At 39.1% G+C, this 27,990-nt stretch overlaps 1 protein-coding gene across 5 annotated transcripts in view; it reads right to left on the bottom strand.

Moving 5' to 3' along the window:
* The window catches only part of LOC111148019 (catenin alpha 2), a 1,008,661-nt gene that overhangs the window by 300,633 nt on the left and 680,038 nt on the right, over positions 1-27,990 (bottom strand). Inside the window, exon 7 of one of the 5 annotated variants that reach the window (XM_022504361.1) lies at positions 105-115. The exons of the other annotated variants lie outside the window; for them this stretch is intronic. Coding sequence (XP_022360069.1) covers positions 105-115 — 11 coding nt within the window. The remainder of the gene's footprint in view (positions 1-104; positions 116-27,990) is intronic. 5 annotated transcript variants of the gene reach the window in all.

Genomic DNA, 27,990 nt, shown 5'->3' with positions numbered 1-27,990 from the left:
CACCAAAACATAGAGTTTAAGAAAATTTTGCAACATCACACACAAACTATAAAACGGGATCCTGATCCAAGCTGATCCTGATTTCAGAGCTTCTACTGTTAAACCCAAATCTACACTCTCCCAACGTTTTCTGAAAATGTATACCCAATCTCCTCTTTCCATGGTCACAACCTCTCTAACCCCTCTAAGTACATCCCAATCCTCAGAGAAGAGTATCTTTGAGCACCCCATAATAACCTTCTACCTGCCACCCTGACCTTCTTTTCTCCATCCTGAAGCAACATCTATAAGCCAGATTAGGCCCTGCCTCTCCCTGACTGCACAGCCCATACACAAGTCTCCTTTCTCTCAACCACAATAGTAATTAGCACAGTCCTTTTCTAATGTTCAGCCACAGCATCCCCTCAGATGAATCCCTGCATAACATTCTCTGGACAACCTGGCACCGAGTCATCTCATCCCACATCCCTCGGAGTCAGACATCTGGCTATAGCTGCCTCCTAACTTCCAAGCTCTGGTGAAAAAGGCAGGGTTCAGGCTGAAGGTGGTTGCTTGAATTTTCTCTGTTCATTTTAGGTAAGTTGAACTGAATGAACTACTGTTGCTTCCAATGAAGTTATCAATCCCACGAAAAACTGGATTCTTAACACTGATTGTAAGAAAATAAATTATTAGAACACGTTGGTAATAACCCCCAAATTGTTTTGTGATACAATTATTAATTGGATTTATAATGTAGTAGAGTAAAATAAAAATGTTGTAATCATATTTTGCATCTCAATGTATGTCTATAAGAATGTGTGGGTGTGCGTATGTGTTACAAGTTCATTGGCCATTATCATTTAACTGTATGGGTACCCTCTCCACTAGCAAAGTGTAAGTTCTGTGGAAGAAAGATCACATTTCCCTAGACCAGGTACACAAAAGAAGTTTCTTCTGTACACAATAAAGACCCCTGAACAATGTGGGGGTTACAGGCTCTAAAACCCTGCATAGTTGAAAATCGACATACAACTTCAGATTCCCTAAAAACTTAACTACTTATAGCCCACTGCTGACAGAAGCCTCACTGATAACATAAGCAGCCAATCAACACATATTTGTATATTATATATAAAAATTCTCTATTCTTAAAGTAAGCTAGACAAAAGAAAATGTTATTAGGAAAAATCACAAGGAAGATAAAACATATTTGCAGTACTATACTGTATTTATCAAAAAATATCCACATATAAGTGGACCCATATAGTTCAAACTGTATTGTTCAAAGGTTGACTGTAGTTAGTGACAGGATAACTCATTAATACAGGGTAGAGAGAATCAAAGAATTTTATTACCAAGCTTTCCTGGGTGAGTGAACCACATACCACTGAGGAAGAAAAGTCACAAATCTTAGTCTTTCCAGAATCTAAAACCAACCTGTTCATTTGCATCCATGACTATCTATTTGGCCATGCACAGCATGTAAATACACATGCCAGCTCCAAGGGTCATCTTAGTCTCTGCAGTGCTTGTGACATTAACACCTAGGGCAAAGGGAAATGGATCCTTTGATAAAGAAATCAGTGTTATCTCATTCTTATGTAAAATTAAAATGCAAATGTAATTTCTAGTTCCAATCCCCATCTGCCCTTCCTTCCTGTCCTCTTTCATGCCTTCCTTTCCTTGAAAGAATTTATGAAGTAGACGGAAATAGTATTAAGTTACAGCTTGGCTCTGATACCTACTAGCTGTATAACCCTTGGTGACTTACTTAAACTCACTAAGTCTCAGTCTTCACCTGTACGATAGTGGAAATGATGCTTAACCCAAGATTACAATGAGATAATGCATGTAAAATATCAGTCTCTGAGTTTAGCATGGAAATGGTATTTCTGGTAATGGAAATGGTATTTCTGGTAATGGAAATGGTTAAAAAAACAAAAACAAATTCAAAAAACAAAAACAAAAAAAACCTGATTTTTTTTTTTTCTCTCTCTTGATTGCAAACTTAGGGAAAACACAGTGCTCAGCATCCGAACCATGAAAAGATGCAAGACGGATGGATTGAATGTCTAGGGAGAATATATTGATTCATAGGCTGGATCTGGGTCTACCACAACTTGCCATTTGAAAATCTTTTAACATCTGAGTGGTATTTAACATTCATGAAATTTTCACCATTTTAAAGTCCATAGGACACAAATCAAGTCTAAGGCAAATGAAAAAGGAGAACCAGACACAGACCCTGAAATTTCGCTAAAAACATAGTGAAGGATATATTATTTGATAGCTCTTGTTTCTTATGCTAGTGACGGGTAGGAACCAAATGTTGGGGACTGATTTGTCCTTTTCATACCTACACCTGGGTAAGAAATCCGCAGTGAACACACTTCGCTGATGATTTTAATCACACTGAGCCCCTATACCTAACAGCCAGCAAAAGGGAGATTCCCAGAGCAGCATGAATGGATTCTAATTCAGTCACCCTCTTTGGCACACCAAAGAAGGGATGGCCTTGCTGAAATGATGCAACAGGCCTGCCATGCCTGCCCCATGTTGATGCAGTGTCAGGGAGAAGAGCTGCTAACTACTTAAGAATACCTCAGTAAGTGGAGGTTGCCAGAAATGGGTCTGAGCCGCAAGAACACACCTTTTTTCCAAGTATGGCTTTCACTATGATGCGAAGTCTAGAGATCAATCATTACAGAATGATTTTAATTGGTTCATAAGGACTCTTGGAGTTCCCTGCTAAAATACTAATAAAATTGAGAAAGCATTTACTTAAGGAGGTAATTTGCTTACTGGTTTTTCATCTGTTTCTCCCGTTAGACTGTAAACTTCATGGGATTAATAACTTCATTTGTCTAGTTGTCCTGTATGTGTATGTGTCTTTCACTAAGTCCAGCCCCTGGCACAAGGGTTCTCATTGAATCAGTGACGTAAAATAGTTATCATTTTGGAAAATAGAAATTTGATCTCCAAAGAGAACAGAAGAGTAGGAGGCAAGAAACTTTTGTGTGGTGGTTGGGTGAGGGAAGCCTAGAGTTGAACATAAATTCTGGTTCCATAGGAAATCTACTGATAAGGCATTTAGGCTTTAAAAATTAGACACATCCACACGCTAACCAAAAACAACCACAAAACACTAATGGAAAAAAAGAAATCAAATAACTGTAGGGATATGAGGAAGACAAAATAAGAAGGAGGAACAAGAGGCTGCAGAGAAGAAAAAGAAGAAGAAAAATAAGATATTTACGGAGATTGGGGACCCCAGTGGGAAATCCAAAGTAAGCAGTATTAAAAAAGAAAAGAGAGAGAGAGAGAGAAACTACCAGGACCACAGCCAGGAATCCAGTTACTGAGACAGAAAGCACTAAAATGTAGTCAAAAGAGAAGTCAGAAATCAGGAACTGGAAGGGATGTTCAAGTCTGGAATGAAAACAGCTTAAGTCTGACTTGAGGAGGAATCACCATGGACTGGGTACAAGTTCTTTCATTCTCTGTGCAGAAGTCAGACTGGTCCAAGCCCAAAATGCCTGGGCAATCAACCCTCTCTACCCAACCTTCATAAGAACAAGCACAAGGCCAGGCTTCCTACCACTCAGCTATGCACCTTCCCACCCCCCTCCCTTCTTCCCTATCCAGAGAACTCCACAGAAAGCCTCAGCTCCTGGAAGAGCCCTCCCACCTGAGCCCCTTCTCTAGGACTATCCCAACCCTGTAATTGTCTTCTTTCCCTTTTAATTAATCTTGCTAAGTGGAAAACTTATAAACAGAAGAATTCCCAAACCGATCCACATTGAATATAGTCTCAGTATCCCAACTTTGGGTTCCATACTCAGTGACTCCAAGGATAGGGCCATGAAGCCCTGGAGCAGGCTTCCATCTTCAGTGGTCTGGGCCAGTATAGAATTTGTATGTTGTAAATCACACCAGTTAGGTTGACTTCTGTCTCCCTGTGCCTTATGTGTTCTATGTGCTCAGCCACCACATTCTACTTTAAGTAAAATATTACTCTGGCAAAGAATAAGTATTTATTGAGCATTTACTTGATATTGAGCCCTGTAGAAGTGTGATAGGGCCTGAGTTGTGTCTCCTCAGAATTTATGAGTTGAAGTTCTACCCCATCCCCTCATCCCCACACCCTTACCTCAGAATGTGATTGCATCTGGAGATAGGTCATTAAAGAGATAATTAAGATTACATGAGATCTTTAGGGTGGCCCCTAATATAATACAATTTGTGTCTTTAAAGTGGAGATTAGGCACAGAAAAACACAGGAAAAGACCATGATGTAGAAGATGGTCAGCTACAAGCCAAGAAGAGAGGCCTCAGAACAAACCTATCCTACAGAAACCTTGATCTCAGACTTCTAATTTCCAGAACTGTGAAAAAATAAATTTCCATTGTTAAAAATCCCAGTCTGTGGTATTTTATTACGGTAGCCATAGCAAACTAAGGCAGTGTGTGACAGAAAACACTAGAGTAATGATTTGTTGAGGTTTTGCTTCCTATTAGAATACATTACCAATTCGGGCTAGTAAGAAGTCTGAGAGGGCTGAGGTGGGGTCAGGGAGGGAAGATGTGACTGTCTCCAGCAATCCTAATTGATTTCTCAGAAAGCTCTTCAGTTTTTCACAGCATGAGGCTTATATCAATCAATTTGCTCAATTAAGGAAGGAGCCCCATCTCATCCAACAATTGGAAAATGGGTTTCTCAAGTCCCAGAACACATTTCTTGCTCCAAATGCCGGAGGGATTCCTCAATCTTTCTCAAGCACCTCAAAGAGTCCTGCCGCTCTTATTGAAAACTGGTAGCTATCAGATACAAGATAGATAAATAGATGATAGATGATAGATAGAGCCATTTAAAGTAATCTTCCTAAAAGACCCTCAGATATTTCTCATCTCACAGAACAAGCCAAAAACAATTTGATCTCATGTATCCTCACAATTGAAATGAAATAAAAATGTGACTTCTGTTCCCTGTGTGTAAGTTTGCAAGCACTTTTGATTAAGAAACCTGAATGGGGGGGAGGGTGAGGGGAAGGCACCTGGATGACTCAGTCGGTAAAGCCTCCAAGTCTTGATTTCCTTTCAGGGCATGATCTCATGAGTGTGAGATTGAGCCCCACATCAGCCATTGCACTCAGCCTGGAGTCTGTGGGACTTTCTCTCTTGCCTTCCACCCCTCCCCCGTTTGCTTACACATTCTTCCTCTCTCTCTCTCTCTCTCTCTGGCTTGCTCTCTCTCAAAATAAATAAATAAAATCTTAAAAAAAAAAAAAAAAAGGAAAGAAGGAAACCCGAATGTGGTATGAAGTAGCAATATGATGCCTATTTCCTTATTGCTGACTTTCTATTCTGCTCTCCCTTTCAGACTTTCAGTTTAACATACCTGGTACTTCAAGCTTACAGCCGCTTGCAGTGTACTTGAGACACCATAGCAACCACGCGCTGACTCAAAGAGTGATGAAATCCTTGGGAAGCTGGATTATGTCTAAATTTTTGGTCCCATTCATTCATTCTACCTAATGGGACTTATCACAGTGCTAGGTGGGGAGGACATAGCAAGACAGCCACAGCTTCTACCCGCACGGAGTTAGTCTAAAGCATGGTTTGCTACCCTTGACACTATTGACATTGTGGGCCAGATAGCTATTTGTTGTGCGGGCTGCCCTATGCTTTGTAGGGTATTTAGCAGCATCCTTGGCCTCTACCAACCAGATGCCAGCAGCACTCTTTCCCTAAGTTATGACAACCAAAAGTATTTCTAGACGTACCCTGGGGAAGGGACAAAATTACACCCACTTGAGAACCACTAGCCTAATGAATGAGAAAGATAATTTAAACAGCAATTACCATGCAGTAAGATAAGTACCATGGTACAGATACAAAAGGGGAACTTAAATAAACCGAGGGGTGTGGTGAGTGGTTTAAAAAAAAAAAAAAAAAGCTGCTTCCCAATGAAGAGATATAAAACAAAGACACACAATAGCTACTTACTGGGCATTTACTGTGCGCTAAACAGCAGACTTTGATTGCTTATTTAATCTTTACAAAATGCCCATATGCTAACCACTTTACAGGTGTGTGCAAAGACAGAAATAAGCTTGTTCAACATTCAAACAGTGAGGGATGGACCCAGGATCTAAGCTGGGTTCTAAACTCAAATTTGGCTAATTTTTTTGGTATAGAGAAATTTTAAGAAAGACCAACTTCTGCTACAAGAGAAGTAAAGTTGCTCACAGATTTAAAAAAAAAAAAGAAAAATCTCCAAATACAGGGTCTTCATGGAAGTTTGAGACACTACGTAAATGTATCATGGAAAGAATTTAAATTGGAAATTGGTTTATTTACTTTGTTTTAGAGAGAAAGAGAGAGAGCACATATACCTGCACACAGGAGCAGAGGCCAAGGGTGGAGAGACTCTTATGCAGCCTCCACACCCAGTGCAGAGTCTGATGCAGAGCTCCATCTCACAACCCTGAGATCATGATCTGAGCCGAAACCAAGAGTCCAATTCAACCAACTGAGCTACCCAGGTGCCCCAAATTGCAATGAGTAGAGGTTCCACTGGAGATGCTCTGGGGTTCCATATAACCCATCCCATGTCCATGAATCCATGGATTGGCCTTAGTCTCCAGGAGTCCCCAAACACCCACCTGTCAACTAATTACCATCCATAGACTCAATCATCTCCTATCACAGGTAGGGCGATACCTTCTAATTTGCTTCCATTGTTCCAAAATAATAAGTAAAAATGCCTCCCTTCAATCTCAAAAGTGTCCCAGTTTGGATGACAAGTTTTATGATTACATTATCATTTGTCTAATTAAGTCTTTTTTTTTTTTTTAAAGATTTTATTTGTATATATGACAGACAGAGATCACAAGTAGGCAGAGAAGCAGGCAGAGAGAGAGGAAGAAGCAAGCTCCTTGCCAGGCAGAGAGCCCAATGCGGGGCTCGATCCCAGGACCCTGGGATCATGACCTGAGCCAAAGGCAGAGGCTTTAACCCACTGAGCCACCCAGGCGCCCCTGTCTAATTAAGTCTTAAGCTAAAAAATTACTAGATCAGTTTTTATGTCATCAGATTCACTGTTTGATAATCCGGTCCATTATTTGATTGACATCTTTACTACATACGCATCTATGACTTCACTCACCTGCCTAAAATCCTCTAATGTCAACCTAACACCTATAAGAAGATCCTGGCCAACTTGACTTCAGTTTGGTTCTCTAATCTTACCTCCCACCCCTACCCCAACCCCATGTATTTATTAGTTACTATTCCTTGAACAGATGCTTTTCATGCCTCTCGGCTCTTCCAGACAGATTCCCAATGGCTGTATTCCCTCTACATGTTGTTCAATAATATTGACCACTGTGGTAGACCCTGCAGTGTCCTCCCCTTCAGTCCTCACCTGCCTATTGAAGATCTCATTCAAAAGTCATCTCTGTAAAGAGTCCCTGATTTCCTCAGGTATCAGTTGCTCCTTTCTGTGTGTGTGTGCACTGTACTTCAACCCATCCTTCTACTGTGGATCTTTTCATGCTCTAATTGCAGGTTCAGGTGTCCATGCCACTCACATTACTAGAATGCAGTGTAATCTAGTCACTGATAACTAGAATGTCACCATTATTTTTGTATCATTAATGCCTTGCACTACCAGGCACTTAGTTGATATCTGATACATATTTGCTAAAAATGATTGCCACAGTGGCTGTTAAGATCAGAACCAGGGGTGCCTGGTGGCCCAGTCATTTAAGTATACAACTTCTGGTTTTGGCTCAGGTCATGATCTTAGGGTCCTGAGCTCGAGCCCTGCATCAGGCTCCATGTTCAGCATGGAGTCTGCTTGAGATTGTCTTCCCTTCCTTCTACCCCTCCCTCAGCACTTGCTCTCTCTCTCTCTCTAAAATAAATAAAATATTTAACTAACTAAATACATAAATAAATAAATAAAATCAGAAATGGCCACATCTTGGACAATAATTAGGAATTTACTGAGTGCCTACCACATGTGGTGTTTGCTTTGTAACACAAATAACTAAGGGGCTATGAGGTGTAGTGAAAAGCCAGAATCTCTGCATCTTATTTCCCATTTTGCTTCTTCATCTTTCTGCAAGACTAGGCAAGTCACTGCATATGAATATATATATATATATATATATATATACACCATCCCCTAAATCTGGCAAACCTATCAGCCAGTCACAAATTCAAAATAGGCTAAGTAAAGTTCATGATATTTGGAATAGGCCCCTAAATTTGGAGTTAGGTGTCACAAAAGGAGAATCTGACATCTCCCAAACCATCTGTATCATGTAAGTGCCTTAAGAATAAATCTATGCCTGAAATAGACCATCAGCCTAACGGGATACTGTCAAAAGCCTTTTTAAGTTTACTTTTTGTACCCCAATTAGCCTACTTTCTAAATGGAAACAAAATGGTTGAAGATGTATAATCTGTGTATAGTGTTAATTCTTCAATCTTAACATTCATCTGAAATTTTATAGAAAGATTATATGCTCTGGATTAGCATTACAGCACGAACCTCCCATCCTCTAAATGTACCTAATTACTAACTTAAAATCATATTAGCCGTATACAGCATTTCCGTTTATGAAGTACTTGTATATGCTTTATTTTAATCCTCAGAACAAACTTTAACTTTGGTACTGTTTATAATCTCTGTTTGCAGATGCTAAAGGTCCAAAAGGGTAAAGAGTATGTAGACAGGATGATGGGGGACGTGCAAGGCTGAAATGCAAATATATGCCAACACAGCCCATGACATTGACACGGTCTCTGAGGTTGAATCAAACTCTATACTGATATTATGTGATATCTGCCCACTGGAATATGGCTTTCTATGAATGTGTCAAGTCTTTAGAAGCCGTATCTGCAGGCATTTATTTGGGAACATGGATTTCCAAGTTATGATGATGAGAGTCTGTGCAAATTGATAAATACCTTGGATCTCAATGGCTAAAAGTCATGCCTAAATGCAATCCCCTCTGAAATTAACAAATTGTTAAGAGGCTCAATAGAACAGACACTGTAATTTCTGATTTCCTACTCAGTTGAATGATGAAAAAAACCACAAAGAAGAGAACGTGATTCCTATTTGTTGAAAGAGCTGATCGGCATTGAATATTTACTTATTTTTAAAAAACTATATCATTCCAACATACTGAAACCTTTTTCACACTATGCCAAGTGGGATATGACAGTGGGGAAAAAAAAAAGGTACTCATAATGTCATAATGCTGGTTTTTACCAAGCATAAAGCTATTTGCAAACAGCTAAATGCTCAATTTTTTCCATTTAAATCTAGATATTGGTCACAGTGGAGAGCTGGCAAAAAAATCTAAATGAAGTTTTAAAAGTCTTAAGATAATAATACCTGCTGCTGTTAAACGTGTCTGCTACAGTCCAGGTGACATGTAGGTTATCCACCAACTCCATAGAAACTTTCAGCTCCTTTCATTGATGCACAAATGGAGGTTCCGAAGCCTTAGCAAGTTTGTCAACATTCCTAACACTCGTCAGATGAAGGTTCTAAACCCAGGTGAACTTAGGCACTCTCTCATTCAATACAGTGCCATTCTCTAGTACAGCAATGCAGGGAACAGAAAGGAAGAACAATGTGACAATGAAATGATTCTCTGCCTTTCTGTTTCTCCATGTAACATCCCTGAGGGATATGACACATTCCACCAGCAATAGTGGAGAAAGAAAGAGGGACAATGAAGGAAACTTGAGGAGGTGTTTTTAGAAAGGGTGATCCAACCTTATGGGGATATACCACCACCACCACCACCACCACCACCAGGATTGACAGCCCCTTCACCAAATAACCATACGATGGTCCTCACCAGCTAAATCCGCAAGTCTCCAAAAGTCATCTGCAGAATACTAACCCTTGTATTCGCCTCCAGAAAATTTTTCTAATATGTTGACGAACTACTTCACACTATCCGCTCCCCAGCACACATATACATATACCACACCGCTTCTTTTTTTTTTTTTTTTGACGTTTACAGTGCAAGTATGAGGTCACTGACAGTTACAGAGAAAATAAATGTTTAACTTGATTTAACCCTGCTTTTCCAACATCTAGTTAGCCATAAAAACATTTTTTTCCCCTGGCACATCCATTAAAATTTTTAGAAACAGCGGTTCAGGGGAGCATGTTGGAACCCATCCATGAACAGGATATTTTCTGTGACCTTTCTAACTCAGGCATTCCACTACCCAAGAGACAGAGCCAGAGATAGGGAAGTCCTGGGGCCTTTCCTGCAGGGCTCACAGTCTTCTGGGGGATGGGTCATTTGGGATGTTGAGTACTCTGTGCACAAAATGGAACAATCTGATCCTGTCACCTTTCAGATCAATGAGGTAAGTGACAGCTATTCCACTTCCCTGTCAGCTTAATTGGAGGAAGTGAAACACGATTATAGGCATTAGGGCAAGGCTGGTGCAGAGCAGCAGAAGACCCTACGGGGCAGGTGGGCAGGCCGTCACAGCCAACCACAGGGAACAGAACACTCCTTTCCTTTGACAATTTCATTGAAAGTCTTAATTACAATGCTACTGTAGAGGGGAAATTGTTTTATAAGTGCCATTACAAACACAGTCTGATTGCAGAAATCTTTTCATCTAAAAACTAACTAAACCATTATTTCCTCCCAGATTATAACAGTAAATGTAAGTTTTTCACTTAGGAAAACAGTTCCCCAATCTTATGTTCCCTATATTTAGGAAGCATCTTTTTAAAAAAAGTATCGTAGGCCAAAAAGGTTCTTAGAAATTAGAAATGCTATGAAGAAGATAACAGAGATTTCTTTAAAAACATTCTATTGTGATGCACCCAAATGATTCAATGAAATGTTTTTTGCCAACATGTGAAAAGCAAGCTTATGTATACCAGCTCAATCATTTTGATGGAGCAAATTTTTAAAAAATCATGTAAAAAAAAAGACTCATGAAAAGAAAAATTACTACTGCCAAATTTGACAAAAATAAGATTATTTTGTGATCATTGAAATATAAGCTGTAAGACAGTGAGGGGCCCTGCTGCATTCACAGACACCTTGGCGGCATGGGGAACAGTGGGTTCTTACTACCTACCTACATGTTAATGGTAGTTTCCTATGTTAAATGTTAAAAAGAAAACCACAGGCCCAAAATGGAATCACTTAGGCCAAGTCACAAAGTGGGACTTAACACCTCATTTAGTCCCAAACTCCCAAGGATAGGGAGTCTTAACCCGGCAGTCAGGAATGTCCTGATCAGTGTGAATAGTATGAATAAAGTTTTCTGTCACATGGGTCCTCTTCATTCCCCAAAGCTAGGTGAGGTAATATAGCAGATAAGACCTCCTGCCTGGTCCCCTAAGGGAAAGTGACCCAACTAGACCCAATTGTTTATTTTCTTTCGCTAGTCACTTCTTGCCCCACACTCCTTCCTTTAAGAAAGCTCCCATTTTGTACAATTCCTCCAAACATCTCTCTACTTGTTAGAGAGGATATTGCTGGATTTTCCGATCTCCTCCTAAAGCCAATTAGATCTTCAGATTCACTTGGTGGAGTTTTGTTTTTTTAACGTCAGAAACAATGGGATAGTTGAGTGGGTTGAAACTTCCTAGGTTTTCCTCAAACTGCTTTCTGTATGTAGACAAAACAGAGTATTAGCTCTTGAATACAAATGGTAAAGATAACCCCAAATGGATGTCATTTCCAACTGTAGGGTAATGGGAAGAGACAAAAGTCTAAGTATGCAGATCAAAGGGAGGAGAGGATGACATAAGGAGGCTAAAACCCACCATAACGTGGGATCACTAGGTTACCGCATGCTCAAAACAACCCCTTGAAATCAAACCCTCCCTATTGCACTTAATCCCATAATCATAAACCCGAGTACTTCCCTACTCTCCCTTCCGGAGCCCCTCTTTAGCAGAGTATTTCACTTGCTTCCAAAGATAAAACACTTGCAGCTTTAAGAAAAGGCTGACAGACGGAAATCTGAGCAAACGAAGCAGAGGTGATTATAAAAGGATTATTTGCTTCACAAAAGGGTTCTCTACGGGGCTTATTTTAAATAGTGAGCTCCTGCTAACAACTTTAAGTGTTTATTTATAGATCATCAATTATGTTAAGATGGGGGAGGATAGACTGGGTGGGAAATGTCAGGGAGAGGATTCTTTTTTTTTTTTTTAAGATTTTATTTATTTATTTGACAGACAGAGATCACAAGTAGGCAGAGAGGCAGGCAAAGAGAGAGAGAGGAGGAAGCAGGCTCCCCGCTAAGCAGAGAGCCCGATGTGGGGCTCGATCCCAGGACCCTGGGATCATGACCTGAGCCGAAGGCAGAGGCTTTAACCCACTGAGCCACCCAGGTGCCCCCAGGGAGAGGATTCTTAATCAAGTGAATTATTAGAAGCTACTGACACACGATAGGATCAATCAAAAAAAAAAAAAAAAAAAAGATTGGTCTTTCTTTGTTAATCTCAGTAAGATAGAAGTCCAAGGGTAGCTAAATGTTCAGATATAAATGCTGAATTTACACCTGTATCTTCAGGTCACAAGGGAAAGGAAGCAACGTTTGTGTTTAATCTTTGTAGGCTTCACCATCTCGTTTTTCGTAAACTGTTTAAAAAGAGAGAAAGAAGAGAGGGGAGCATGATGTAACAGCAGTCTCATTTAAAAAAAAATTAAGTTGGATCTCCCTATTGAACTTGAAGTGATCCGGTAGGTACAACTTACAAAACGCGCCATCAGAAGTTGATGAGGAGTGCCTGGGTGGCTCAAGTGGGTTGGGCCTCTGCCTTTGGCTCAGGTCATGATCTGGGGGTGCTAGGATGGAGCCCCGCATGGGGCTCTCTGCTCGGTGGGGAGCCTGCTTCCCTGCTCTCTCTGCCTGCCTCTCTGCCTAGTTGTGATCTCTCTGTCAAATAAATAAATAAAATCTTAAAAAAAAAAAAAAAGTTGAGTTTTCCAAAGCTGCCTCTCCCAGAGTCATAGGTAAAACAGCAAGATGGGGGGCACCTGGGTGGCTCAGTGCGTTAAAGCCTCTGCCTTCAGCTCAGGTCATGATCTCGGAGTTCTGGGATCGAGCCCCGGGTCGGGCTCTCTGCTCAGCGCTTCCTCCTCTCTCTCTCTGCCTGCCTCTCTGCCTACTTGTGATCTCTGTCTGTCAAATAAATAAATAAAATCTTGAAAAAAAAAAAAAAAAACAACAAGATGGGAGGACCGTTATTTTTAGCGATCTCAGCAGTACAGCTTTCTCCTGAGGCAAAACTTAAATCAGATAAGGGTCTCAAAGGACCTGAAAGGAAGGAAATCAGCCACTATGGTATCCAACTAAATTCATCCCTCTCCCCTCTCGCCAACCTCCCCCCACCCCAACTCGGTTTTAGAAACAGAACGAGAAAACATGCTATGGAATATTTAAGGTTGACACACTGCCGTAAGCTCTAGGAACCACATTTCAACAACTGTTAGAGGCTATTACCACTCCTGTTGCATGCAAGAAAATTAGCTGTAATTGGGTAAGCGACACAAGTAGAGCACAAGAATAGGAATTGAGCAGACACTTAATTAATGGTGTTGGGAGAAGGGAAATGGGATTAATGAATGGTTGATATAAATTCCATTTTGCTATTGGGTTAATCACTGGTCTCATGAAAATTTATTTCCTGGCTAAGATTTATAACAGGGGTTTTAAATATTTTATTCCGTTCTGAATAATTTCTTACTTGCATTGTAATTGCCAGACTCATACTAGCCACCTAATTTATTGGTGTGCACACCTACCCATTGGGCTAGACCACCATAAGAAGTGTGGCAGTACAGAACTCCCCAAATCAATGGGAGAAGAAAACTTTGATCTGGCATAGCTTTTTCTTTATATAATTTTGGTCTCGCCAATGATTAAATAACCAGGTGATGAGTTCAGTGTCATAAGAAGAAAGCCCCATCTCAGGGCTCTGTTTCAGCGGAGTGTTTCCCCAGCCTGGCTTCACCTGAGAGCCAGAGAATCAAGACAGCCCTCGACCTGCCTGAGACTCACGATCCAACGTAATTCTTTACTTAGCACGATCACGGAGCTATTCTTAGGCATTTTTGCTTTGCTCATATTTTATCCCATGATATGTCAAATATGTCAAACTGAAATAACTCGGGATTCAAGTAATGGCATCAGTTTTTTTTTTACCTTTTGGTTTTTTTAAAAGAACTTACCAGAAAATCAAACAAGTCTTTGCTTGTTTTTCATTATATCTAACTCTTTTCTTCGACTTTTATTAACTGTTGTGTTGAAATGTATCTTGCAGTCTTTTTGAACGCAAAAATAATTATCTGGGATATATATTTTTAAACATTATTTCCTTAGAAATATAAGTTTATCTTAGTGACTAACATAATAGAGGTGAATGAAAGCAGCTTTGGATTTACTGTGACATTTATTTTTAACAATAAAATGGAACTTGAACACCCTGATAACAGGGGAACTGGTAGACAAAATTTATAAAAACTAATTTTATGGGTAAGACACAAAGAGAGATTAAAGACAAAGCCAACGGATAAATGTGGAGTTGACATATTTTTGTTACAAAAGGAGAGACTCTTTTAAAAATGTATGCTCCAATTTAAATATTAGATAAACTGCTTGCACGCAGATCTAATACCAGTAAAGATCTGTAATTTTTACTAATTTTGGCATTTAAAATGACAAAGAAATTTTGTGCAGTTCCTTCATGGAAGCCAATTGTAGGAGTTATTACTGCTCTCTTCTAGGTGAGGCACCAGACGCAGGGAGGCTGTTACACCCTAAACTGTGTAAATATAAGTACAATCTGAAATGGAAAAAAATAATAAATTATCCCTGTTGAAAGTAAGGAAGCGACTCCTTCCACTCCAACCTTCCTTTTTTTTTTTAATTAGAGTATTTACTTTATAAAACCCATAATTGAGATTTCTTTCTCTGTGTCTTTGAAATGTATATAATATTTTTAAAAGCTAAAAGAGCCTCCCTGTCCGCTTTACAACTCAAGAGGCCTTTCTCAAGGACTTGGGAACCATCTTTTTGTATTGTAATCATCCGAAAAGATCCAGGCTTTCCCTTCCCTTTTCTGTGACTTAGGAGCCTAACTACAGCTGGTTCCTCTTTCCAAATTACAAAACTACCTCGTGTCAGAAAGATATGACTTTATTTTCTCTTTGGATAAAGCCAATGTGTTAACACAGATGGTCATCCCAATTACCAGGTGACTCCAGGATGAATGAAGGATGTATGACAAATAGGGCTCTCTAGTCATCTTACTGGAGAACTAGTCTTGTTCGTCCTGAGAACGTGAATGGACTGGGTAGCCCAGGCTGGATACAGGAGAGGGTGAAAAGTCTTCATGTTTTAGCAACCTCTGGGAGGAATGCCTATTATGTGCAACCCAACCCATTCATGTTTAATGTGTATTCAATAATAAAACTTTTATTTCTCTTATACCTACTTGGAGAGATTTTCTGGGTTGGGAGAAGATTTGGTTTTTAATTATATTTCCCCAACAAGTGACACATAATAAACAGAGTTGAGATTCAGGCCAGCCTTCCTGACTCTATCTGTTGCATTTCCCTGTACATCCCAGCTACTGATCCTGGGGTATCCTTCTGGTTGTGCCCATGTCATATCATTACTTTAAAAATGACTTTCTGGGGGTGCTTGGGTGGCTCAGTGGGTTAAAGCCTCTGCCTTCGGCTCAGGTCATGATCCCAGGGTCCTGGGATCCAGCCCCGCATCGGGCTCTCTGCTCGGCAGGGAGCCTGCTTCCTCCTCCCTCTCTTTCTGCCTGCCTCTCTGCCTACTTGTGATCTCTATCTGTCAAATAAAATAAATAAAATCTTTTTTAAAAAATGACTTTCTGGAAGAACTGGTGCTTTCTTGTCAACTGAATGAAAGTCAAACTCTCTGAGTGTGTTTGTGTGTGTGTGTGTGTGTGTGTGTGTGTGTGTGTGTGTCTTAGGAATAAGAATAGACCTTTCAGAAATTGCATCTGGTTTATGAACATTTCCTTTGATCATACATCTCCTCCTTGTTTTATGAAGCTGAACTACCTCCACTTATAAGTACATATTGAGAAACGAGTGAGCCATAATCTCTTGTGTATCCATGCTAAATTCCAAGATAATGAAACAGCCCAAATTAGGAGCAAGCAGAACCACGATTCTTGCTATTATATATTTTAACCACTTATTACTATTAAGAAATCTACTTCTATTTCTTCATAGAAGCTCAGATAATACGAGTTACTGGGAAGGCCTAGATATCTGCCCCATTTTGATTAATAAACACTCATTAATTCCTCACATTGATATTCCATCTGGTAGAAAACCAATGTGGAGCCCACACAAATTGATATCACACAGTTCTTAATGGGGATACAAAAATAAAGGGCATTGATGCAATGTAAGCCAGCTGGGATACAGAAGGCAAGGACCTTATTCACATGATATCCATAGCACCATCCATTCCTAGGCTATGCTCAAGTTTTGGCAAGCCAACTATTTCTTAGAATCACTACAAGAAGTTCAGTAATCAATAACTAACAACAAATATCAATTAATAATAATCAATAGCAATGTACCAATAGAATATTAACATGTACTGGTAGGATATTACAAATAGCGACTCAGATAGATAGACTGGAAGTTATGCATAGATCCCCATGATATAAATAATCACATCAGAATGACATTATTATAGAGAAACTTCATTTTTTAAGCAAAGCATTCTTGGGGTGCCTGGGTGGCTCAGTCATCAAGCATCTGCCTTCAACTTAGGTCATGTTCCCAGGGTCCTGGGTTAGATCGAGCCCCTCATCAGGCTCTCTACTCTGTGGAAAGCCTGCTTCTCCCTCTCCCACTCCCCCTGCTTGTATTCCTTCTCTCACTGTGTCTCTCTGTGTCAAATAAATAAATAAAATCTTTTTAAAGATTTTTTTTTTTTTTTTTGACAGAAATCACAAGTAGGCAGAGAAGCAGGCAGAGAGAGAGAGAGGAGGAAGCAGGCTCTCTGCTGAGCAGAGAACCCGATGCGGGGCTGGATCCCAGGACCCTGGGATCATGACCTGAGCCGAAGGCAGAGGCTTAACCCACTGAGCCACCCAGATGCCCCTAAAATCTTTTTAAAAATTTAAAAAAAAAAAAAAAAAGCAAAGCATTCGCAAACATTTCCACTTTAATTCTCTTGCACTTCTGTCCCAGAGGAGAGCTTTTTCAAGCAGGGACAAGAATGTGGGTCCCTAACATACACAGCTGATCAAGGAGTATACAAACAGGACAATTTTATTTTATTTTATTTTTTTTTCTTTTCAACCCCCAGGTTTTTGTTTCGTTTTTTTTTTTTTTTTTAACATATAATGTATTCGAATAGGACAATTTTAAATAAAATCTTTTTTATTTTTTTTTTAATTTTTTAAACAGATCAAAAGTAGGCAGAGAGGCAGGAAGGGAGAGAGGGGAAAGCAGGCTCCCCGCTGAGCAGAGAGACCAAAGCGGGGCTGATCCCAGGACCCTGAGATCATGACCTGAGCAGAAGGCAGAGGCTTAACCCACTGAGCCACCCAGCCGCCCCCCAAACAGGACAATCTTAAAGGAACAGCTTCCAGATACCTTATCCTTCATATATATATTCTTACTTAAACGTCTGTTAAGAGACATTCCCATGGTTTAAATTCTCCTCTTTCTCCTTCACTTTCACGTTTAAACCATTTCCCCATTTTACAAAATAAAGGCATGATTCTCACCCATTCTGCATCTAGTAAAGTACAATTGTTCTGAGGTGTAAAAACTTCTGGTGTGCTATAGAAAGGGATAATTATTTTATTATTTTTATTATTTTAAAGATTTTATTTATTTATCTGACAGACAGAGATCACGAGTAGGCAGAGAGACAGGCAGAGAGAGGGGGCAGGAAGCAGGCTCCCCGCTGAGCAGAGAGCCTGTCGCTGGGCTCCATCCCAGGACCCTGGGATCGTGACCTGAGCCTAAGGCAGAGGCTTTAACCCACTGAGCCACCCAGGTGCCCTAGGGATAATTATTTTAAACAAACTGCCATAATTACCACTTCCATCTCTCTATTATATATATTTTCAAGAAATATATTTTGTTTCATGATTATTCAACGAAAGTTATGCTTGTCTTATCCTTTCTTTTATTAATGGGGTGTATCACATTGAATGATTTGCAAATATTGAACTACCCTGGCAACCCAGAATAAATCCCACATGATCATGGTAAACGATTTCTTAATGTATTGTTGGATTCAATTTGCTAGTATTTTATTGAGAATTTTTGCATCCCTCTTCATCAGGGATACTGGCCTATATTCTCTTTTTCAGCCTCCACTGAAAAAGAGAATATAGGCCAGTATCCCTGATGATATTATCTGGTTTTGGTATCGGGAAATGCTGGTCTAAAGAATGAACTGAAAGTTATCCTTCCTTTATTATTTTTTTAAAATAGTTTGAGAAGAATAGGTATTAACTCTTCTTTAAGTGTTTAAGTGTTTGGCAGAATTCACCTGTGAAGCCATGTGGCCTTAGAATTTTGTTTTTTGGGAGTTTTTGTGAATTCTGTTTGCTAGTTATCAGTCTGTTCAAGTTTTCTATTTCTTCCCATTTCAGTTTTGGTAGTTTAAGTTTCTAGGAATTTATCCATTTCTTCTAGGTTGTCCAATTTGTTGGCATATATTTTTGCATAATATTCTCTTATAATTGTTTCTATTTCTGAGGTGTTTGTTGTTATTTCTCCTTTCTCATTTTTTTATTTCATTTATTGTTCCTTTCTCTTTTCTTTTAGATAAGTCTGTCTAAGGGTTTATCAATCTTATTAATTTTTTCAAAGAACTAGCTCCTGGTTTCCTTGACCTATTCTATTGGTTTTTGTTTTAATTTCTGTATCATTTATTTCTGCTCTAATCTTTATTATTTCCTTCCTTCTGTGGGCTTTAGGCTTCCTTTGTTGTTCTTTTCCTAACACCTTTAGGTGTAAGGTTAGGCTGTTTATTTGAGATTTTTCTTGCTTCTTAAGGTAGGTCTGTATTGTTCTTCTCCTAGGACTGCTTTTGCTGCATCTCAAAGGTTTTAGACCATTGTGTTTTCACTTTCATGTATTTTTTAAAATTTCTTCTTAGATTTCCTGGTTGACCCATTCATTGCTCAGTAGCATGTTGATTAACCTCCATATATTTGTGGTCTTTCCAAGTTTTTTCTTGTGGTTGACTTCTAATTTTATAGCATTGTGCTTAGGAAAGGTTCAAGGTAGATTTTAGTCATTTTGTATTTGTTGAAGCTTGACTTGTGACCTAATATGTGATCTGTTCTGGAGAATGTCCCAGGAATACTTCGAAAACAACGTGTTTGATCATTTCAATAGATGCAGAAAAAGCGTTTCACAAAGTAAAATATCCATTCATGATAAAAACCCTCAACAAAGTAGGTTTAGAGGGAATGCACCTCAACATAATAAAGGTCATCTATGAAAAACCCACAGCTAGCATTATCCTCAAAGGGGAATGACTGTGAGTTTTCCCCCCATGGTCAGGATTAAGACAGGGATGTCCTCTCACACCACTGTTATTTAACATAGGAAGTCTTATCCACAGCAATCAGACAACAAAAAGAAATAAAAGGCATCTGAATTAGCAAGGGAGAAGTAAAATTTTTACTATTTGCAGATGACATGACACTCTATGGAAAACCCAAAACACTCTACCAAAAAAACCTGCTTGAACTGATACACAAATTCAGTAAAGTCACAGGATACAATATCAACATACAGAAATCTGTTGCATTTCTATACACCAATGATGAAGCAGCAGAAAGAGAAATTAAGGAATCATTCACAACGATACCTAGGAATAAACCTAACCAAAGACTTATACTCTGAAAACTACAAAACACTTATGAAAGAAATTGGAGATGTCTTAAAGAAATGGAAAGACATCCCATATTCATCTACTGGAAGAACAAATATTGTTAAAATGTCTACACTACCTGAAGCAATCTACACATTTAATGCAATCCCTACCAAAATACCAACAGCATTTTTCACAGAACTAGAACAAACAATCCTAAAATTTGTATGGAATCACAGAAGACCCCAAATAGCCAAAGCTATCTTGGAAAAGAAAAGCAAAGCTAGAGGCATCACAATTCTGGACTTCAAGTTATATTACAAAGCTGTAGTGATCAAAAAAGTGTGGTACTGGCATAAAAATAGATACACAGATCAATAGAACAGAATAGAAAACCCAGAAATGAATCCACAACTATATGGTCAATGAATCTTTGGCAGAGCAGGAAAGAATACATACAAAAAATCTCTTCAACAAATGATGTTGGGAAAACTGGATGGCCACAGGCAAAATAATGAAACTGTCTTACACTATACACAAAAATAAATTCAAAATAGTTGAAAAACCTAAATAAGAGACAGGAAACCATCAAAATCCTAGAGGAGAACAAAGGCAGTAACCTCTTTGACATCAGCCCTCACAACTTCTTGCTAGATATGTCTCCTACGGCAAGGGAAACTAAAGCAAAAATAAACTATTGGAACTTCATCAGAATAAAAAGTTTCTGCACAGTGAAGGAAACAGTCAACAAAACTAAACGGCAACCTATGGAATGGGAGACTATATTTGCAAATCACATATCTGATAAGAGGTATCCAAAATATATAAAGAGCTTATAAAATTCAACACCCCAAAACCAAATAATCCAATTAAAAACTGGGCAGAAGATACAAATATCTTTCCAAAGAAGGTATACAGATGGCCAACAGGCACATGAAGAGATGCTCAGCATCACTGATCATCAGGGAAATGCAAATCAAAAGTACAATAAGATATCGCCTTACACCTCTCAGAATGGCTCAAATCAACAATACAAAAAACAACAGGTATTGATGAGGAAGTGGAGAAAGGGGAACCCTCATGCACTGTTGGTGGGAATGCAAACACGTGTAGTCACTGTAGAAAATAGTATGGAGGTTCTTCAAAAAGTTAAATAGACTACTCTACAATCCAGCAATTGCAGTATTAGGTATTTACCCAGAGAATATATAAGTACTAATTCAAAGGGATACATGTACCCTTGTGTTTATAGCAGCATTATCTACAATAGCCAAATTATGGAACTAGCCCATGTCCATTGACTGATGAATGGATAAGATGTGGTGTGTGTGTGTGTGTGTGTGTGTGTAATATTACTCTGCCATAAAAAGAATGAAATTTTGCCATTTGCCATGACATGGATGGAGGTAGACAGTATTATGCTAAGCAAAATAAGTCAGAGAAAAACAAATACTATATGATTTTAATCATATGTGGAATTTAAGAAACAAGCAAAGGTTAAGGAAAAAAAAAAAAGAGTGAGAGAAAGGCAAGCCAAGAAAGAAATTCTTAGTTATAGAGAATAAATTGATGGTTACCAGAGGGAATGCGGGTGGGGTATGGGTGAAATATGAGAGGGGGATTAAGGAGGGCACTCGCTGTGATGAGCACTGGGTGATGTATGGAATTGCTGAATCACTATATTGTACTCCTAAAACTAATATTACATTGTATGTTAACTAACTAGAATTTAAATAAAAATTTTAAAAAAGTTATGCCATTTGTTGTTTTGATAAATTATGTGTTTATAAATGTCATAATAATAGCTTATCTGGGATAAGTACTTTAGAAAAAATAAGTACCAGTTTAAATATTTTATTCTACTACCTTTTGTAATAGCTTCAAAAACATCAAATACCAGGGCACCTGGCTGGCTCAGTCATTAATCGTCTGCCTTCAGCTCGGGTCATGATCCCAGGGTCCTGGAATCGAGCCCCGCATAAGGGCTCTCTGCTCAGCAGGAAGCCTACTTCTCCCTCTCCCACTTCTCCGGCTTTGTGTTCCCTCTCTTGCTGTCTCTCTCTGTCAAATAAATAAAATCTTTTAAAAAAAATCAAATACCTAGGAATAAATTTAATGAAAGATATTTAAGACCAGTATATTAATACTATAAAACCTGTAGAGATAAATGACTTCATAGAGAAGATGTCAGTTCTCCTGAAATTTATCTATAGATGACATGTGATCCCAATCAAATCACAGCAGCTTGTGTTTTTTTTTTTTTTTTTTTTTGTAGAAATTGATCATCGGATTCTAAACTTATATGCCAATACAAAGAAATGGAAAAAATTACCTTAAAGAATAGAGTGTATTCTATCAGATTTAAAACTTACTGTAAAGCTATACTAATTAAGATAGTGTGATATTGGCATAAATATAGACAAAAAGGTCAATAAAACCAGGTAGAGTATAGAAATCAACCTACATGTATATGGTCACTTAATTTTTAGTATTGACCTCAAAGCAATTTTACACAGAAAAAAAAAAAAGGTCTTTTCAATAAATGGTCCTAGAGTAACTGAGGGTTTAAAAAAATCCATAAAAAATTGTCATGCCTAAACATAAATTCTTTTTGTATGAATTTCTATGCTAGGAGAGAATAGGAATCCCAATCCAAAGAGGAAAAGAAATGATCCAAAACGTGAAAATGTAATAAAATAACCTATTCATATTTTTAACGGATGATGGTATTATTTCTGTTCCATTAGATAATTTAAAAAATGATGTAAGAGTTTCATTTTAAAATGTCAACATGTATAAAATACTAGAAGTTGCATCATTTGCAGCTGATTAGACTTAGGATGAAAACAATTTAGATATCTACTTAAAGATGTATAAGGAAACACGTGCTTTTCCAAAAACGCTTTAAGGCATCACAAACTAAACAAAAATATTTTTGCATATCTAATATGTGCCAGACACAGTATAAGGCTAAAATAACAGTTACTAATAACAGCAAGCAATAGTTAATGTTCATTGAATACTTACTATGTGTCAGGCACTGTATGACACATTTTGTAAGCATTAACTGATTTCCTTATCATTTCCCCTATATGAAATAGGTGCTGATGGCATCCACATTTCATGGATGATAAAAGTTAGACATGGAAAAGCTTAAGGATGTTGCCTCAGTTCACATAGCTAAGGAATGAACAAGAAGGACACAGTTTCTGTCCTCACAGAGCCCAAATCCATGAAGACCCGAGATTAGGCAGCCCTATTTATCTTTATCATGGGTGTCATGTGCAAAGAAAAGTTTCACTTCTGGCCTCTCATGTCCTAAAAGTACCCTATATTACCAAGTGTCAATAAGAAAATCAACCTTAGTGATGGTATCTCTTAGCAGAGTACTAGGTCAGGCAGTAGCTGTCGAAAATCTGTGAAGGTGTTTAATGGGATATGGATAACCATATGAATCTAATAAATTAAGAACTGGTTCAAGGTTTGGAGCCAGGGTTTGCTGAACCCTGCCTTTTGTTCTCATTGCTTGAGGGCAAAATGGGTAGATTTGACTAGAAGGATCATACTGGCTCTTCTGTCTTCAGTATGTAAGCATCAGGAAATAAGACCTTGAAATCCTCCTTTTCCCCTATATTCTGCCACCTCATCTTCTTGTTCCACTTGGAGTCTGGGAGGCGGGAAGAGGCATTGGTTCCATCCATCTGTCAATTCAGTCCTATTCGTGCGTCTATGACATGACATGCCAAAACAGTTCTGTTTGTGCCCCGCTCTATGATAGGCACTATGAGAGGTAAAGATAGAAGCAAGAATTCCTGCCCTTTGAGGACTCACAAAGAGGGGTCAATATGAACATAAATATCAATTACAGAAGACTGTTATATTGTCAAAACCTATGTACAGAATATCAGGCTTTCTTCTTTCATTCCTTCCCTTCCCCTTACTTTTTTCCTTCCTTCCTTGTCAAACCCCAGCTACTCCAAATGTCCCTCCTATAAAGCAACTTTAAGGTGAATCTTCTGTGATCTGTGAAGATAAATGCATGGCATGGATTAAATAAATGAAAACCAGATAGCCCTTAACGGACCTTTCACTTTGTCACAATTTGGACTCCCCAACGGGTTCACATAACTTCTGGTTCGTGCTTGGTTATGGGTGGTCAGCCTGTCTGAAGTTGACACTCCCAGCTAACTTTTATCATTCCCACCTTCCTGTGATCTCCACTCATTCCATAAATGTTAAACACCTTTTGTGACTTCTTCCTATGCCTCTAGCTTTGTGAAGAGATCCAAAGCACTTGCCTGATTTATTTAATACTTCATTCACAGAAGTACTTTGATGCAGCTCTGCAGAAGTATGTGACCTGTAAGTGTTCTCAACCTAGTTGAGAAGACAAGAAAATGCTCAGAAAGAGATTTCCTAATACACGTGACTGGTAAGTGCTAAAAAATGATGCCGACAGAAGTGCTTTGGGATTCCCTGGAAGGTAAGTTCAATGAAGAGCACGGTGGTCCAAGAAGTCTTCGTTGAAGATGTGGAAGCGAGGCCCATTTTAAAAATGTTTCTATCTTCCCTTCTGTTCTCCTCCTTTCCCCCCAAGACAGTCTGCTTTCTGTTCCTTCCTATTCTCTGGGCTCTTAAACTTTGGTGCCTTCTTCTTTCTGTAGACTACCATTAGGTAGTTTCATCTCTATCATTAGGATAATCCCTGACCCATCATCATGGGGGTACAAAAACTATTTATGGAATGAGAATAGCACAGGATGTCTGAGCTAGAAGAAATCTTAGAGACCATTCCTTTTATGAATGAGGCCCACAGAGACTAAGAAATTGGCCCAGGACCGTATCACTTATAGGATTAACATGGGAAGTCAGCAGGCTGGAGTTCCTGATCATCTGAATCTGGGTATGGTGATGTCTTCACCCAGTCCTGCTGCTCCCCTGTTTATGTTCAAACCAAATTCAGATTTGGCTTTCTGTGCAAAAGTCACCTTTGCACCAATGTGGGGCTAAATTCACTTACCTGGCTTTTAGCTTCTGCAATGAGCCGACTCCTTTTATCACTACCCAGTGGCCAAAGCTATTTTAAAGAAGAAAATCAGGCCCAGCAGGCATGTTCCCTATCTTATTGCTCTGCAGGCTGCTTTGCAGAGAGAAAAGAAGCAAAGAGAAACAAAAGCCAAAAAGGGCCAAACTATTACATAATTGACATAAGAGAGTTACTAAGGATAAAGAGGGCTTCAGTGGAGGACAAGTGATTATTTTGAAGAGTGAAATGGATGGATGAAGAAATGAAATACTTTTGGGGAGAAAAAAAGGTGAACAATGTGACTCTACTATTTACCCAGCTTTATAGACCATGGAAGGCAAATATTCACTTTCCGTGGATGTCATTTTTTTTTAACCTCAGGACAGTACCAATTGTTCTGCCTAATTAGAAATGTCAGTTTAATGTTCATTGAAAATAAGAATTTTTAAAGAATCATAGAAGAGTTCAAAGAAGAAAGAAAAGAAAGTCCAATGTGAAAAACATTAAAAAGAAGTCTATCATCACATGTAATCAAGTATTTCTGCTGATAACTTAGGATGTTGAGTTGTTCAAACTCAAATGACAGTAAGTTTCCTGCCTGGAGCATGGCAATTGTGAGGATATCCAACAAGACGATATATGGCAACATGTAGCACCAAAGAGTGGCTTAAACAGTATGACATTTATTCTGCTTACATAGCAAGAAGTTATTTAGGAAGACTGTTGAGGGTTAGCACAGAAGCTCACAGAAGTCAGAGTTTCCAAAATTCTCCAAAAGTAGCTCCAGTCCTCATCATCACGAGGGAGCTGCTGAACTTCCAGACACTGTGTCCATATTCCAGGCATGAAAGGGACAAGAAAAGAGCAAGAAGAACATGCTGGCTTTTTAATGAGAAAAACAGTATCTCTCCCAGAAGACTTCTGCTTTCATTTCATTGACCAGAACATGATCATGGGGCCATTCCTAGAAGCAAGGAAATCTAGAAAGTCAACTTTTTGACCCAAACACACTGACAACCTGTACAGAGTTATCAGAAAGGACAAAAAAAGAGAATGGGCTAGTGGTAGGCATATAGGAGTGTCTGCTACAATTAAGAACGGTCATAGTGAAATGTAGAAGCCAGAATGTCCTAAACCAAATAGCACGTGTCTTCTCTTACATCTTAAATGAGCCCTTACCCTATCCATATCTGTGCCCTGGACACTTGGCTATAGATAAATAAATGATAAATGACACCAACCTCCCCACTAAATGTATTCCTTGTGTACTAAGGAAAATTAGGACCACCTTCAACAGGAAAGACTTGCTGAGGACTTAGGTAATATTGTGAGTAGTCAATGAACCAATATACAGAAAGCTTCAAGTTAATAGAGTTAGAGAGGTTTCATGTTGAAAGAGACATCCAAGCCTTTCCTGTACCTTGTTATCCAGTGCAGTAATCCCTGACTCCTACCCTTGGCAGTTTAGCCTCATGCGTGTAACCAGATCATCTCTGTGAGTAATAAGAACTATCCAGACCCTCATGGCCATCTTCAGACCAGCAGCATCAGCTCCTGACTTTGAGACAAACATTGATCTACACTTTACCACTTCCAGAGACTAGTTCTGTTCATTAGAAAAGATCATCCACATGTTGCCTTGGCAACATATTTCCCTGTACTTCTACCCATGCCCAAGGCATGAGTTCAAATATTTGAACTGTGGAAAATTCTATCTTCCCTAAGACTTCTCTTCTCAAATTTTCTTCGGATACTCCCTTTTCCATTTACTTTCACAGCCCTCACAACACTGGTGATCCTATCTGTGCTTTGTTTTTGTTGTTGTTGTTTTATTTTAAAGATTTTATTTATTTATTTGACAGAGAGAGACAACAGTGAGAGAGGGAACACAGTCAGCGGGAGTGGGAGAGGGAGAAGCAGCCTTCCCCTTGAGGAGGGAGCCCTATGCGGGGCTCAATCTCCAGGACCCCAGGATCATGACCTGAGCCGAAGGCAGATACTTAACAGCTGAGCCACCCAGGAGGCCCCTGTTTGTGCTTCGTTATACCTTTGCCCTCTCAGAAGTCTGTCCCCAGAAATCTGCACACACTGCACATGCATCTGTTTACAACAGTGGACGAGGGAGGCATGTGACTCACTGCTTTTTCTAGTTCTGCACCCCTAGATGAGTGCTTTGATCATGGTAACAATGGCCAAAAAGACTTTTCAAATCAAGCACCATAATTATATCTTCTCCTCTCCTCTCCTCTGTAATGTACCTTATCCTCACTTATCCCTCCCTCGTTCCTCCTCCCTTATATAATTCTACCCCCTTTATCTTCCAGTCACAGCACTTTCATTTCCCTTTCTTTCAAGGAAGTGTTCTGGTATAAACACTTCTGAAGCTGGGTGGCCACAACTGAAGAGATGCAAAAGACTCATTCGTCCAAGGTTAAGAAATGGAAGCTCCAAATGTGGCCCAGGTGTAAGGTGAACTGCTCTAACCAAACTCTCAGGAGCTGCTCTTTGCAACAGAAACCGTTTCTCTCATTTGCCTCCATTTACCTTGCCAACCAGCTTACTCCTTTCTTGCTATGAATGTATCTCCTGGAGCACAGAAAGGCTGTGTCAGTCGGTGAACACTGTGTGGAATGAAATTCTTTCATGTTTAAGCAATTTCCTAAATTAGGCTCTTTTGGAAACTGTATTAATTCAAGCCACTGAGATATTATTTAGTATCTTGCTGCTCCAGGACACTAAATAACGTCACATTTTCTAAGTGTAATGCCATTAGAGTTTATAAAGAACTTTCATCGAGGTTATCTCATTCGATCTTGGCAACAGCTCAGTGCACTAGGTAGAACTGTGCATAATCATTGTTTTGTAATGATATGGATGCCCCTCTTCTGAGGTCACCTGGTAAATATGTTAGGCAGAGGTAGTCCTGGAAAATCTCTTCCCTGACTTACTTAATTATTCAGAATTTCCCCCACAGTGACATGAAGGAATAAAGAGCTTGAATTAGGGGACTTGTGGTCTTTGATTGCATTGTAGTTATTTTAATTTAAATCTATTCAGTGTAACGG

This window comes from Enhydra lutris, unplaced genomic scaffold (assembly GCF_002288905.1).
Source record: "Enhydra lutris kenyoni isolate GAN:26980312 unplaced genomic scaffold, ASM228890v2 scaffoldscaffold18, whole genome shotgun sequence".
Classification (NCBI taxonomy): Eukaryota; Metazoa; Chordata; class Mammalia; order Carnivora; family Mustelidae; genus Enhydra; species Enhydra lutris.
This window is presented reverse-complemented; position numbering and strand designations above follow the sequence as displayed.